This window comes from Aquila chrysaetos, chromosome 10 (assembly GCF_900496995.4).
Source record: "Aquila chrysaetos chrysaetos chromosome 10, bAquChr1.4, whole genome shotgun sequence".
NCBI classification, from domain to species: Eukaryota; Metazoa; Chordata; class Aves; order Accipitriformes; family Accipitridae; genus Aquila; species Aquila chrysaetos.
The window spans coordinates 25863935-25880177 of NC_044013.1; the positions used below are offsets into that span (position 1 = coordinate 25863935).

A 16243-nucleotide genomic window follows, 5' to 3' on the forward strand; every position below is an offset into this window, starting at 1 on the left:
TAGACTGTCACTTAAGACTGAAGAAAACAGTATGCTTTTTGGCAACCAAATCTTTAGCAAAGAATTAGCTTCTGAGCTCTTGGTCTTCTGAGGGTGTACTTGGATGTAAAGACATAATAAAAGCACAGATCTTTGGAAATATAAATCAACCCAAAATTCCTACACCATGTTTACATTTTTTTCCTTTGTTTAATAAAGTAATAGGTACAAGAAAGGAGGCACTACGAGAGCCTGTGATAGCTTGGGTTTCTAACACTCTCCTGTGAGTGCTCTTACGAAGTTGTTTGAGGTGAAGCAAACATCACAGCTAAATCAATATAATTATAACAGACAAGGGCAGCGTGAGATTTGGGAGATAACAGCACTTGCATTAAGAAAACTCCAATTAAGTCCCTGGAAAGTAGCTGCAGAGGTAGGAGGAATAACAATTCCTGAGAGAATATAGGGAAAGATTTTTCTATTCAAGGTCTTCATTTGAGGACTGGTGATGACTAGAAGCATTGGTTATGTCCGAATTGCTTGAGGCTTTTTTGTTTGCTTTCTGGAGGGAAAAAAAAGATTAAAACACAGAGTTTGAGTATGTTTGACTATGAACCAGGGCTTTGGTTCAGGTGAACTCAGATTAAGTAATGGCAGAACAGTAAGACTCAGTAGCAGTAAGATAGTGTGGCTCCTTTGTACCTACAGGCAAGTTTCATATACTTGTGCAAGCAAAATTGAGAGAAGCCCAAAGGTGACCTTTAGGAGTAATGCTGTGTGTAACTGTGCACTGAAGTAGTGGCAGGTGTTGAGATCGTGTAGGGGAATCTGTGGGAATATTCTTTTAAGAAAACAGTGTGTCTTTTTTTGCCAGATTGCTGATCTTCCAACTTGTGGGATGTGCCTATAAGGTTTTGAAAAGCTGGAGCAGATGCTCTCCTAAAAATAAATAAATAAAAAAAAGCCTGAAATCCTATTGACAAAGCCCTTTCAAATTCATGTTTGTCAGGCTTGTCAGCTGCACTAACACTCTTTGATGTTGCTTTTACCTCCTATGTTTGCTGTAGTAGGTGTTGTCCACTCTAAATAACTATTGTTCTGATTTCCTGGCTCATTTGCTTGAATTTCCTCAGTTGTTGTTGCACTTTTAGGTAAGAATGGGTGGATGTGGAGACATGGACATGATATTTTCATCTTTGCAAGTGAGCTAAAAGCTCCTTCAAGGTTACTGCTGATCTGAATTGACTGATCACACTCTACCAGACAGTGTCAGATATGTCATTTCCCAGCCAGCCGCCTGCCAGTATTTTGGGAGGTAGTTGCCTGATGAAGGGGCAGCTTTGTTGTTGTTTTTCACTTCAGTGGAAGGGAGTTTGGTCTGGGTTTGATTTTTACTTCAAGGCATAGCAGGCACAGGCCTAAGCAGCAGAGTTGAATGAACAGGTAAAAATTCAGCTTGAGTTTGGAATGTCAGTGTTTATTACCTGTTAGAAACAGAAACGCAACCATTTTAGTCTTCCACAGCGGAAACTTTTGAAAAATTAAGATGGATGGTTTCATCTACACACACCCTCTCCCCCAACTCCTTTAAGTAGCAGCTACATCAATGAATAAGAGTTGTTGTCGGGGCAGTAAATGACGTGCCAGATATTCCAACCAGTACATCCCACCAAGGATATGGTAAAGAATGTGCTTGGATACTAGAAGGGATTTGTCTGCTAGTTTTGATTGCTACAATTGATTTAATATTTAGATTGTGATGGGGCTTAAAGGACTGAACTAGAATTGGCCCCATCATGTTCAACATTGTCCAGACATAAAGTAAATAGCATTTCCAAAGACGTCCATCTGAAAAATGCGAGCAAACATGTTGGTACGGATGAGTAATCAGACCTGAGCAAATAAACATGAACACATAGAGTAGGAGGACATGCCTGCTTTTTTCCAAATCAGTAGCTGTGACAGGAACGTGGCCAGTGAATTAATAGTTTGTATGCAGTATAACAGAGGGGCTTTTCAACAAAGAATCAGACTTTGGATCAAGAAAGTACATCTATGTGATTTCCTATCTGTTTTTCCCATCATGTCCACTCTTCAAATCTAGTTAAACTGCTCCCCTCTTCTCTCCCACTCTTAACAGAAAAGCAAGGAGGGACTGGGGGCAGTTCTCTGCCACATGTCTGCCAAGGCAAAGCAGACCAAGCTGCAAGTGCATAGCAAGTGGTAACACGGGAGTCAGAGCTGCAGAGCCATTCATAATTCGCATCTCTCTTCCCCATAATTATCTCCACTACCCGAGAGAGCGGAGAACTCCCTTAAGCCTCCCTGCAAGTCATTTAGATTCTAATTGGGATTTAAAAACTCTTGAAACCTGAGTGCGTGGCTCAGTGCATTATTTCTGATGAATGTTACCCTGGGTGATGCGCCCAGCAGACCCACAGAGGACCTGTGCTCAGCTTTCCATTGAAGAACTGTGTCCTTTTTGGTTTTGAGCGTGGATTTGCTCTTTGCCTCAGCTAATTAGGAACTGGTTTCATTCACAACAGCAATTCCATTTGTGACATTGTACCAAAATGTTAATTTAATTTTGTTATGTTGAATCCTTTCCCTTCTTAATGTTTCTTTAAAATGGAGGCAATGAAGCTTGCTTTCACCACTTAAATATTTTCTGCCTCTCCTCCCCATTCTGTATTCTTTTTTTTTCTCAAAGATTCACTGAACACAGTTTCATTGCCTGCTCAGAAATGTCATCATGAGGACCTTAGCTCTCTAAGGCTTGGCTTTGCAGGCCCATGCCCTTGGTTGGTTTTTTTGTCTGGTTGGTTTTTTTTTTCCCCCTCATGAAGCTCATACTAACTGGTCATTATTCCCTTGTTGCTAATTCCCTTGCTAGACTTCCCTCTTCCTGTTAAACTGGCCCACAACCATAAGCAGAATGATGTGAGAGGGTCCATCAGCACAGTAAAGAGCTGGAGAATTGCACTGCTGGGGCAGAAGTGGGATGACATCACTCTGATGGATTTTACTGTGGCAGCTGCATAGGGACCTCCGTATATCAAGCAGCTGATAAATGAAGCACATAATTCAGAACAGGACTGATGGAGGCTGCAGCACTACTGTGGCAGCTATTGCTAAGGGAGATGAGGGTTTAGCAATTCAGAATGGGTGAAGAGGAGGGTGGAGGGGCTCTTTTTTTACCTGGGCAATGTAGTCTGGGTTTGGTTTCCCCACCCTAGGCACCCCTTCCATTTGTTTATCATCTTAAATCTCTTGAACTGCTCCCTTCACCAGCTGCAATGCACTTTCCTGTGGGCACTGCACACAACCACAGCAATCTCTGCTCAGTGAGGCAGAGGGAATGATGTTGTTAGCTCTGAATTAATTTGCTCTGTGAGTGTAAATCAGGCTCCTGCTGTTATTTCGGTGAATTATTTTAAATGTAAATGCTACGGAGGCAAATTAAATGTGTGGCTATGGTACTGAAAAATCACACTTGAAAGAGCAATACTTCAAATACACAAAAGTTGTTCCCTTTGTCATTAATATAATGTGCTTTTAATAAACTATGGATGCTCTTGGCTTTCAAAGCTGTCTGTAATCATCATGGATTCCTGTCCCAGCCTTAACCCTAAAAGCTGTAGGCTGTAAGTCAAGTGAAAACAGATAACCAAAATTTTGGGGAAACTGCCTCTAGCCCATTTCCCTTTAATCCTGGGTCATTGTTCAGGCTTCTGACCAAGGCACATGGTTGGACCTCCTTGCTAACGGGGAGCTACTGGGGTTTATTCTGAGACATAAACCTATATGACTTTAAGAGATCTTTAAGAGGCTGTGCTAGATTTGGGGCTTCAGTGCCCAGCTGTTCTGAGGAAACTGTTCTAGAAATTTATTCTGTGTTTCTCCAGTGAAAGGGTGGGATTTTTTTTTTTTTTTTTTTTTGGTGGTGGTTGTTTGTTTTGTTTGTTCTGTGGTTTTTCTTTTTGCCAACAACAACTTGTGTTCAGTAATTCCTGGCACTTGGAATGTATGAAGCAGGTCCATCCTTTGAGAGAGGAGAGGAGCTCAGACATGGCGAACAGTGTCACCTGTACTAGGTGACACTAGTCTTAACTGAATTCTGGACTATGGCTACGACTACCATTGTCGTGGTTAATACTTATTTTCAGTCTGTGACCTTCAGTAGATCATCTAAGCCCAACTTCTTTTGGTTTCCCACCAGTTAGATGAACAGCACAAGGTTTATCTCATTTTTCCCTCCCCACCATCTTCTGTTGGTTATTAAGATCAAGACTGTCCCAGTGTAGCCCAGCTGTTTTGTTCTCCAGTGTCAAATAGGCTTGATTGTGGCTTCCAATAGTAAACATCCTACTATAAGCTGCCTGTATGCATTTCAAATTATCCAAACCTAACCTGTAAGTGGGATGCAGCTGGCAGGCCACTAGCAGGGGTGGCTATGGGCTGTAGAGCCGTGGTTTATATTGTGGCCATTGCATGGCTTGTCTCTCACTGTGGGCACAGAGTGCTCTTCTGCGTAAAACCACAGAGCTGATAACAGCTCCAATGGCTTTCTGATGAGATGGAGAGCTCTGTAACTGTGTAGAAGTACCTCTCAGGGTTCCTTGGCGTCAACCTTTTAGATGCTCCCCTTCAGCAAGGTGGGGGCACAAGCAGAGCCCTGTCAGGACCCTTCCCACCGCTGACAGCTTATGTCTGCATCCCAAAGCCTATAGGAAGGTGTAAGGGTGAAGCCATATACCTTCTTCTTCTGGAAACTTTTTTATTAAGCTTTATTTGATTTTTATAGAATTCTTCCCTTTTGTTTTTGTGACTGTTCTTGAATGTAGCCTTGAATGTAGCCTGTCTCAGTGCTGTCTGCTCAGGCACTTGAATGTAGACCACCTGTGCCAGTCACTGTCTTCAGTGCCATTTTTTGTATGACTTTTACTGCTTCATATCCTCAAGATATTTCTTCATGGAGTTGTGCTCTTGACACCTTATTTTCTATTCAGATGCATAAAAAAGGGTTTGTGTGGCATTATTTCATGAGCTACTATTGCTAGAATTATCAATCTGCTTTTGTACTTTAATGACCTAAATCCCAAGCTTGGGCTTGGACTAACAACAGTATAAAGCAGAGTTTTAATACTTGCACAGAAGGTTGTAGTACTGAATGCTGGTGACAACCCCTCCCTGTGTTCCTATATATGGGATTTGTTGCCATATTTAGTGAAATTTATCAGGACAGCCGTATAAAATATGGAGAAATCTGCTTGAGATAATTGGTTGCTTGGCATTATTTTTTGACAGAACATTGTTCTTTGGTGTTGCCTTGTTGCCAGGGACAGATCAGATAAGTGGTTTCAGAGAGACACAGAGAGGCCAGCTGTGACCGTACCAGTGGATTTCAGTGTTAAAGAGAGATGAGCATTTGTGGGGGCAGGAATGAGGCATCCGAGTCAACTACTGTGCAGCTTAATAGCTGCCTGTCCAACTAGGACTGTGCTGTTGAGGAAGCTGATAGACTATTTTAGCAATCTCTGGTAACTTGTCTTTAAAGATTTTTGTATAGTGCTTGCTTCTTTTCTACATGACCTAGTTTATGCTGTGCGTGTTGAGTCACTACCTACATTAAAAGTCTTCATTCTCCTACTTCCTTGATGGATTTCTAGTGCATTGGGTCACCATTCTAGACGACTGTTTTATTTATTTATTTGTAATCATGTCTCCCGTGTAAGCTGCTTCAGAGCAAATTCTTATTTTTCATTAGTTTTATTCTTCCCTGGAACATTATTTAATTTGGGAAAACATATAATGGCTATCCTGGGCCATTCTTCCTCAAGGATTGAGAACTTTTGTATGACTATGAACTGCATTTTTTGGTGAAATATGTCCATGAGGACTTTTCTGCCAGGAAAGCTAATCCAAAATGCAGTAGGAGGTTTTGACACTGCAGAAAATTGATGAGCTTGGTAAGATTGGAGAAGAAAAACAGATCTCTGGTAAAAGCAAACACAGCTTTCAAGGCACTTAGCAGAGGTATAGAGCATTTTAAGTAATACAGATAAATATCTCCCTGGAGCTTTTGCTTTTTCATCTAAGCACAGAATGGAGAACAAATTGGAAAATATGGGGGACAAAAACAAAAGCTTTAAAGATGTCAATGAATATTTTTTAAGCTGAAAATTACTTTTAGCAGTGAAAATAGAAGATGCATAAGGCAAAAGCGATGAAGCTGTGCATAAAATAAGGGAAAATGAGATCAGAGGGATGCAAAGGGAGTTTTGAATTAAGTGACTGCTAACTCCCTTTTTATAAATGATTTATTTGTTCTTGAAAAACATCTCTAATTTGTTTTTGTTGCTGTACTAATACACTGAAAATTGTTCATTACTATCAGACAAATGTTCTTCAGACAGTCTATGAGCAAAATGTGATACTTTAATACTCTTTAAAAGAAATAAATTTAAGTGCAAACCATGGTAATTCTGCATAAAATTATAACATCAGTGGCATTCCAGCTCGTTTTGAGTTTTGTAGTAATGGGCTAGGTCTTAGCTGCAGAATTGCTTTATATGCATTCTATACTACTGGCATGTATTCGGTAGAGGACTTCTGTATAATGATATGATGTGTCAGAGCAAAGCTATGAAAATGCTTGATTTTTTGTGAAATGTCACTTAAAACTGAATGGTTGGGTAGTTACACACTTTCACAGAAAATTCTGCTTTAATCATAAGCTCATGTGCACCTCCATGTCCTGAACTGCCATCAATATTGAATGGAGTTCCAGGTTTAGACAATGAATATGTCCTTGCTATGTTGTGCGTATTTATTGAATTCAAAGCATAAACAATCAAGTATTTAGTTCAAAAATAGCTCGTACTCCATTCATTCTGATGTCAAGTTACTGCACTGAACTGATAGCTGCTACACTGAATTTATACCTCACCGTGTTATTAGAAGTAATCAAGTGATGCGGCCTTAACAAAACATCACGTGTAATGAAAGCATTGACGAGGACGATCTTTGCAGGTCTTGCTGTAACCTCTGACAGCACTTTATTTTCTATTACTAGGGAGCTTTGCTTTCAGGTAATAATAATCTAACGAACCCTCTAGGCACTTTTTCTTGGCCCATTGACAAAATTGGGTTCATAAGATGCAGTTGCATTATGAAGTGAAATGAGGGCTCAAGAACAGGCTTATGTGTTCCCAGATTCTGACTGGTGCTTTTCCTATCCAAGCTGCACAAGATCAAGCTAAAGGTTTTTTTTTTTTCACCTGTTCTGCAAAAAATTTCAGTGTGACATCATGTGTAACTTGGACAGCCAAGACTGTCACCAGGAGTGCCGATATAAATATCTGTGTTTTCACTTCATTCAGTTCTCCTACTGTAGCTGTGTCAAGTCCATTAAGCTAAAATTACTAGTTATATCAGCTGTTGTTCTCTGCATCATGATTGTGTTAGATACTTACTTGCATAGAAATCTTTGTGAAGCCCTCCTCTTTATCATGGCAACTGCAGTTGCTAATACAGATGAATATGTCAGCAAATATTTCCTTTAATCACTGACATTTTTCACAGATTTTGAGAACAGAATGTTTATGCTCAGTAGCCTATACAAGTATGGAATGAATGAATGATTGGTCAACATGCCACTAAAGGGTATTTGCTAATACCTTGAGGAGACCTTAGGAAAAGGTTCCTGCCTATGAAACAGATGAAGCGCCATTTTCTTCTGTGCAAGGAGTATAAATGCCATATTTGTATTTCTCTCAGGCTTATGCTTCTATCTTGAGACTTCAATGCTTGTTCTAGCTACAGACAGCTAATCCTCCATTATCTGTAGCTTATTAGGGGCTAGGCTGAGCAGAATGGCCCTTCTGTGGTAATAATGGATACTTCTGTAGCAAACACTCTTTTAGGCAACAAAAAGGGTTCCCAAATTAAATAGATGTGTGGACAGAGAGGAAGGTGAATGTTTTTCCCAAAGGCTGAGACTTTCCTTGGTCTGATAAGATTTGGTAAATCATAATCATCAAGGTATGAATTGGTAGACATGAGCTTGTTACCTAGTCAAGTTTCCTGTCAACACAGCAATGTCACAATGAAATCATGTTTGCATCTGTGCCCTGCGCCTTTTTTCAGAGCCTGTTTTCTTATTTCTACTTGATCTTTTCTTTGCAACATGCAGCAGTTGTTGAATTTTTTAAAATCATACTTTCCAGTCTAGAAAAAGACACAATCATTTATGGTAACAAAACACAAATGGAGAAAAAATATCTGAAAAATGGGCATGCACCAGGCTGGAATTGTGCCCTGCAATTGCCTATATAGTTTCCTTGTGTTTTTTTTCCTTTATGCTATGTTATAGTGTCCCTCACTGCAGCCAAGCTCATATCATTGATGCAGTGCTGCTGAGGATCTTGTGGTCTATATCAATTTGTTGTTTTTGTTGTTGCAGTGATTGCTGATGGGCCACTGGATAAGACAGCTCTAACAGACGATGTGGGAAGTGAGGAGGACCTGTATGAGGACTTCCGGAGCTCCAACCACCGCTATGGCCACCCTGGGGGAGGCGGAGAGCAGCTTGCCATCAATGAGGTATTGCACTGGGTGGTTTCTGACAGACAGGATAAGGAAGGATGCTGGTTCTTGTTGTGAACCGTAAGAGAGGTCAATAACCAAACCAATAATGGCAAACTGGATGGGGCTTCAAATGTCATTTACTGTGGGTACCATTTACAACTGAGTAATGACAGGGTCTGGGCCTTCTGTCAGGGCGTTGTCCCTAATGGTTGAAGATGACAATGTAAGGTAATGCAGAACCACAGGTCCTAGGCAGGTAGCCCTCCTCTTAGGTGTTTTTGGGCAGGAAGTTTAAAACCATTAACGAGCAGCCTGCAGGGCTGGTGTGAGACTTGAAGTGTGATGTACTGAAGGCATAAAGGAAATGTTGAAAAAAAAACCTGCTTTACATACTTCTTTATTGGTAGATGAGAAGGGTGCAAAGTTTAATGTAGGCTTGGTCTTCACTGCTTCTTCCTGTTCCCCAGTAAACTCACTCTAGGGATGTGAAAGACATGCTTTTTTAGTCAGTGCTTTTAGCTATTTTCTTTTATGATGCTGACACCGGTAAACTTGAGATCAGCAATTTAAAAATGTACTACTTAATTTAACTGATGTGATGAGCAACATATTAACAGGATTTAAGATGTTTTTTCTGCAAAAATACAAAGGCTTTGTCTAATGCATTAGAACTGGCATCCTGTTACGGAATGCTTTTTTGGTGTGGTGAACTAATAAGCTTTTTCATTGGAAGAGTGGAGCATGCTCACCGTATAAGTGATCTCTTGCACTCTTACACCTTCTTTCTCTCTTCGCTATAGTCCATTACCTTTACATGACCTTCACAAGATGAGAACACAAGGATAAAAGATGTGTAACTGAAACTATGTTGACTGAGGCTCTGTGCCTGTATGTTTGATATATACAGCGATGGGGCTTCTGGGGTCTAGAAAAGCTCCAGAAAGCTGCACAGTGAGGATAACAGCTTTTCTTCAAAAACAACAGCAGCAAATGCTCTTCTAGCAGTTTTCCTGCTCCTAGCACTCAGAATACCTCACTATAGCCCTGGGTGCCTGGGGTAAGGAAGAGACTTGCTATATTTACTTCCCCTATTGCTTACATCCTATGGTTATCAAACCATGGCCAGATCTTTTTGATTTAACCTCAGCTGTTTTGGGCTGTTGTCACTGGCAAGCAAACATTAGTAGAACACCAGAAAATCTTGAGTTGCATTCTCCCACATTTACCTGGTGTGTTTGTGAAGGAGTCCCAAGCACCACAGGACTGAGTCCCATAGTGTGCACTGAGAGTGTGAGAGGAAGATTCTGCTTCCTTCCCATTCAGGCACTTGCCTTGGTAAGTCTTCTTAGTGTGTCTCATCAAACAGAACATTGTCTGGATTTTTGTTTCCTTTTTTTTAAAGGAAAAGGCAAAATATTTTATTTTTTTAAAGGAAATACTCACAACTCTTTAAAAGCAGGAAAAAAATTAACTTGGCAGTGGGTCTATATATCCATCATGCATGTTGTGGTTTTCTCTCTCATCATTCATTATTATTGAGAAGAATTGTTTTTCTTTTCTTAAAAGTTCACTTTATTAGAGTAAAATTTCATCATTTAACTTCTAATCAGGAAAGCAAATGGATGTCTCCAAAGCAAGTGTAATTTGTATAGTCTTTGAAGCATATGTGGAGTTTTGTTGGCTGGCTGACTGGCAGAAAAAAGATTATTTTTGGCTTGTTCCCTAGAAGCTTGCCTGTTCAGGGGCCAACAAAACTGTAAGAACAGGCAGTACATTATTTACTTTGTCAACTGGTTCCTACGGGTAATTAATCCATCACTTAGCTTCACTGAGCCTTAGCAAAGTGCTTTCCTACACAATCACTTCCTGGAACAAAAGAGTACAGTAAAGTACAAAATCTCTGAGGTGAAATACTAAATCTTTGAGGTAGGGATTTTACATGAACAGACATCTTAAGTGTTAGAATTGAAATATCTCAGATAGCTGGCAATCAGACAGGCTTATCTTCATCTTCCCTGCTGGACCAAAAGCTGGGTATTGATTAGTCTTGAGTATTTTCCGTAGTAGTGCTAGGAGTGATGTAGGGTGAAGATACCAATGTCCAATCATTTAGTCACATTTTGTGAGTAGTCTTGTCTTCGTTTTATTGCATTCCAAAACATGTTTTATTGCTTGTGGATAAGGAAACTATGGTAACCGCATTATTCTTAGCCTTCTTGGAAGAAGCAGCTTTCAAATAAATAGAGAAGGTTGAAATACATTTTTAAGGCATTTGGCAGACCAAGTGTTGCATTAAAAAACAAAACGCCCAACCACTGAGTTTTAGCTCATTTTGGATAAAGAGAAAATGTTTTTGAAATAAAAAATAAAAACCCTTTCATAAAACTAGAATAATTTATTGGCAAGAAGACTAGAGGAATAGAAGAAAGCTGGAAAGGTTGTATAGAGCCCACCTAAGAAGATCAGCATGAGAGTGTGTAAGAGCCAAGAAAAACTCAATCAAAAAGTAATAATAAGGGTTTGGGATGAGAAAAGAGGCAGGGGAAGTAATTTTCTTGGGGCATCTGTTTGACATTCTTTCAAATGCATTCTTGATGTTCATGAAAAGAGATTTTTGTGTTTAGATTGTACTTGGAGTTTACTTTGTGTTTGTTCCAGATAAAGACCCTATCCTTGTATCTTTTCGCTTCCACACTATAATTAGGTAAAATGCAGCAAGAGAAAAATCTATACTGCAAATGCATTGTGGTTCTGTCCTTCCAGTGCATAAATATTAAGTATAGGACAGACATAGCTTCAAGCTTCATGAAATGTGTTACATGTAGACTGAAGTCAAGAACATGAGGGATTAAGCATATAAAAAGCCTGCCTGCCCAGCTCTCGAGTGATCATGGTGATAACGAGGAAAACTATACTGCTTATCAAGTAATTAGCCTGGGTGAATAGGCCTGTTTGCTTGGAAATATCTGATGTGTACAAAGGGTTTGTTCTGTCCTGCTGCACGAAGGGTCCATATGGCTCCGTGCTTTGGACGAAATGCTATTGCAGTTCAACATGTTGAGTGTTTAGCCCCTTGAAGCCCTAGATGAACAGTACCATCCCCATCTCGTGAAAGCAAAGCACTAAATGTTTGGAAAATAACAGCAAGACTCCCTGGTTTTTCCTTATCTCTTACGGCTCTATGTTTGATAAGTTTGGAATTTGGTATGTGAAGTCTTGTTCTGAGGAAATGCACGACTCATTGGCTTCAGCAGGCCAGGATTTTATCTAAGATGTAACACCATTGCCTTACATTTTAAAGTGACAATATTGTAGTATGTTACAGATGTTTGTGCTAACCAGTGCTTGTTGACAAGATGTAATTAAGCTAATTGGTTCCAACATAGATGTTTCTGATTTAACAAAGTAATTCATATAGAAGAATGTTCAGGAAGTGGCGCAAACCATACATCTGCCACATACCAAAGGCGGCAGATATTGTAGCAGTCCTCTCTGTTTTACCGAGCCATGTACAACTGGGGCTGTTGAGTCTCTAAAGCATTATTCTTGTGCTAAACTCTTTGATCACTCACTGGGAAGTTGTTCTAGGCTTACCCAGTGCTCCTCCAAGCACAGCCAATTTTAAACAAGACAGACATGTAAACTGTTTGGTTTTTTAAAAAAATAAATAAATAAATAAACAAACAAAAAACCCAGAACAAAACCCCAAACTCATAAAATGTCAATGCAGATGAATTCAGAACAACATGTTTTAATTTTGTTAAATGTCAATAATATCCTTCATAGCATTTTTCACATTATCCATCTACATTCCAGTTAATAGAAATCTCTTGTGTACTATATGAGGACAAATTTCAAAAGACAGAAAAAATTTAAAATAGTGTCGCAAAATGTTATCATCCCCTTTTATTAAAAGAGTACAGAATAGGTTGAAAAAGCTACAGTCACAACAAATTTCCAGACTGAAAACAGAATTAGAATTATTGATCATATGGAAGCAATATATAACATTCCTGTGTAATCTGGGAGAGGAGATTTATTACTACTTTTATATCTTAATGTGAGTATATTGCTCTCCCAACTGATACTAAAGCAAATAGAAACCAGTTAACAAATATCCCCATGCACCTTTTTTTTTTTTCTCAGAGGGCTTAATTCCCACTTTTGTGTCTTGCATATTTCTGCAACCAAGGTTGATAACTGTGGTGCAGAAGCAGCAATTATGATTTATTTGCAGAGTACTGTATAAAGCTCAGTGCTGTCAAGGGCAAGAAATAATGTTCCCTGATGGACATAAATCTTCACTGGATCCGAGTTTTTGGTCAAAGTGTTTGCGTAACTTTGCATAGGGCTCAGATGTGCATGTTCAGAGTATAGAGTCAGAATTGTAACTTCTTTTACTGCCTGATGGATTTAGTTTTTACAGTTCTCAGGTCTGCAAAATTCTAAAGTTTCAGAGGGCTTTTTGCAATGGATTTAAAGGAAATCAGTATATTCAAATACTCTACAGCAATTATGTCTCATCAAACATCAGGATCAGGAGCTCAGTGGTCCCAGGGGTCACTAGAGCCATATTTCTGCTTTCTACCATGGGCAGCTGTGGCTGCTCTGAGCCACTTTCTCATGCCCTCGTCAGCATTAGGACTTGGTTGTTCACTGCACAAGGGATCCTCCCCCAGCAGGCTGAAGAGGAAGAGAGGGTGATGGAAGCCAGTATAGCTCACTCGGCACTGTGGATTATCCTCATCTGAGGAAAGACTCTCTTGCAAGTGGATGTTGGGGTTTTTTGGAAAGACAGGAGAAATGGGATAAGCTTTCACGCTTGCAGTCATGTAGTGAGCAATCCAAATGCTTGTTCCCACACATACGTGTGAGGTGTGGGTTGGTAGCTCCCATAACATGTATGCTATGATCTGTAGCATACACACAGACCACCAGCAGGAGTTCAATCCACACAGAAGCATTTCTATAAAACACATAATTTTGCTAGACCTATGCTTTCTCTAAATAGCACTATTAATTTGATACTCATTAGGAACAAACAAAAACCAGCCAGGATTAGCTTAGGTCTTGGGGCAAGAATAGCACATGGGGGTCTGTCACAGTTTTAACTCCTAAACAAAAATGCTGAGGTGTTAACAGTGGAAGGGGCCCTGCACATGCATAAGAGAATGACTGGGTTATGGGGTCAGTCTCTGAGTGGACCTAACTCCTCCTTCCAGGAGCCAAACTTGAAGAAGCAGAACAGCAGAGGTAGCCTCTGTGTTTCACCTCTTTGTGGGCATGGGTGTGTCCCCACACACATACTGACGTTTAAAGAGGGGAAGATACTGCCCAAACTCTCATCTGTGGCTGTAAAACAGACCTAAATACATCACTCAAATAACTGGAGACAGCATGATGACTTTGGAGTTCTTACATTAGCCCTGCCAGCTGTTAAATTGTGAAGACTCTATCAGCTTCTGCTAACACTTGTTAATGATAGCTTGTGAGTATTAGGGGACTCTTAATAATGTCTGTTGTTTGCTGGCATTAAATGTGTTCCCAGTTAGTGGGGTATACAGAGGCTTGGCTCCACAAATAGTTTTCCACTTGGAGAAAAATGATCCAACAATGTTTTAACTCCTGAAGTTACTTGTGCCAAATCATCTCAAAGTCTGCCTGTATTTTATCCAGTGTATCTGTGGGTTCCTAGAACTCTGTCTGATGCTCCCCACTGCTTAAAGAAAACATGGCATGTCTACTGATGCTGATAACAAGAGGTCTCTTTATGGTGAAGGCTGCAACCAACTTCCAAAACTTTGACATCCCGTTAAAAGAGCTCTTTTAATCCGTACCACTGGTATCGTATCCTGTAGGGCTAAGGGTTATGCTTGCAGAAGGTCTTGGCTTCCTGCCTTCCACTTCTAGCACAAGAGCCATCTACCATGGCGCCACTGAGATCTTCAAATCCTTGCTCTGCTGCACTTGAGTTAGTGTGGCAGGCAGGCGCTAACCCTCTAAGGTTCTGATGGTCCCTACCTGCTGAGGGGTCTCACACGCACCTAATCCCAGGCTTTCTAATTTGCCATCCTTCAACCAGTGTTGCCTGCAGGGCCTGGCTGTGGAGTGCACACACTCGATCAGACCCTGTGCAATGACAGCCAAGGATAACCTGTGAGCAGGTGAAGATGAGTGATTTCACCATTCATGTGTGAAGTGGGAGCCTTGTTTTCAAACCTGTCCTCTGTCTGATACGGAGAAGGAACTTGCCCTTGTCCTTGGTGTACCTCACTAGCTATCCTTGGGAGCTCCTTGTTTGGCTTTCAGGGATCCTTGGTTTGGTACCTAACTCTCCACCACTGTTCTATGGAAGGAAGAGCATTGAAAGCACTGCAATATTTGCACCCTTTGTACAATCTGACTTCAGAGTGTAGCATAAATTAAACTGCAGTTATTCCTGCTTGAAATGATCGCCCGATGGTGTGCAAAGACAAGTCTGTTTTGCAGAATCTTGCTGTTACAATTCACTCTGCTGATGTCTTTATTTTAAAAATAGTTTTTGGGATGTCCATGCCCCGGTTGGCTAGTTTAAGAAACACCTGTGAAGGATAACAGCACAATAACGAAGTGGATATTGGAGTACAAAGATTTGCTGAGAAAAGGGGATAAAGAAGGAATGTGACAGAGTAGGAATGCTGGGTAAAGGTTAGTGTAGAGGTTATTCCAGGTTTAAGTGTTTGCATAGAGACAAAGGAGTGAATATATCTGATTTTAGATTGTGCCTCAGGTTCCTCAGCATGGTTTTGATATCAGAATGTTTCTTGGATTTGTTCTCCTCTCTCCAAATCCTGATTTAGAGCAGCTCCTCTCCGCAAAGTTTTCTCTTTTTTCCTAATCCCCAGAAGACATTTGAACCCTGTGGTGGAAAAATAAAATCTCTCCTGACTCTTCTGGCCCTTCAGAGAGCACTGTTAATCCCTCAAAAGATCTTCCCTGTCAGCTTCAGCCCTGTCCTGTGACCAAGGCCCTTTGTACCTACACTCAGTAAACTGGGGGCAGAGTTGGCAGCAAGTTCAGCCATGCTTTAATGCAATGAAGGCATCGGCATATTCCTTGCAGTTTTGTATTGCCACTCTGATAAAAGCAGCAAAACTGTGGGAGCTGTAGAGGGAAGAAAGATCAGTGACAACAACCAAGCTGCTGAAGTGCCAGCCTGGCTTTTCCTGAGGCTTGTGGGAAGACTCCCCCTCCCTCTGGGGCACCTGGGGCCAGACCTTGCTTGGTGCCCTTGGCATGCCCTGGGAGAGCCACTGTTCCACTGCAGGCCAGTCATACCCCTGCTCCTTGCAGCAAAATGAGGAAATGTTACTTGCATTAACCCCACTACTCCCACACTTCAACACACGCGCACTCCATAGGCAAGCAAACAGAATGGCCTTTGTCCCTGGCAGTATGGGGCTGACTGGCACACCTCCATGTGGCACATACTTGTCAGGCAGATTTGCATGGAGTTGTGGAGCATGATCAGGGCCTCAGAGGACAGGAGTAGAGCTGTGCTGCTTTACAGCAGTTGAACATCAAGTTCAGCTTTCTTGAAGTTTTGGGTTGAGGGGCAGGTGCAGTTGTAGGGAACAGCGACCTGAAAGGTGTTGATGTGGGTTATTTTTTTCATTCCTACTTCTAGCTGCTTTTA

At 40.8% G+C, this 16243-nt stretch overlaps 1 protein-coding gene across 2 annotated transcripts in view; it reads left to right on the forward strand.

Annotated features, from left to right (window-relative positions):
- Positions 1-16243, forward strand: part of ARHGEF4 (Rho guanine nucleotide exchange factor 4) — a 236383-nt gene that overhangs the window by 173841 nt on the left and 46299 nt on the right. For both annotated transcript variants that reach the window (XM_030028406.1, XM_030028407.2), the window contains one exon: positions 8444-8583. In XM_030028406.1, coding sequence (XP_029884266.1) covers positions 8444-8583 — 140 coding nt within the window. The remainder of the gene's footprint in view (positions 1-8443; positions 8584-16243) is intronic.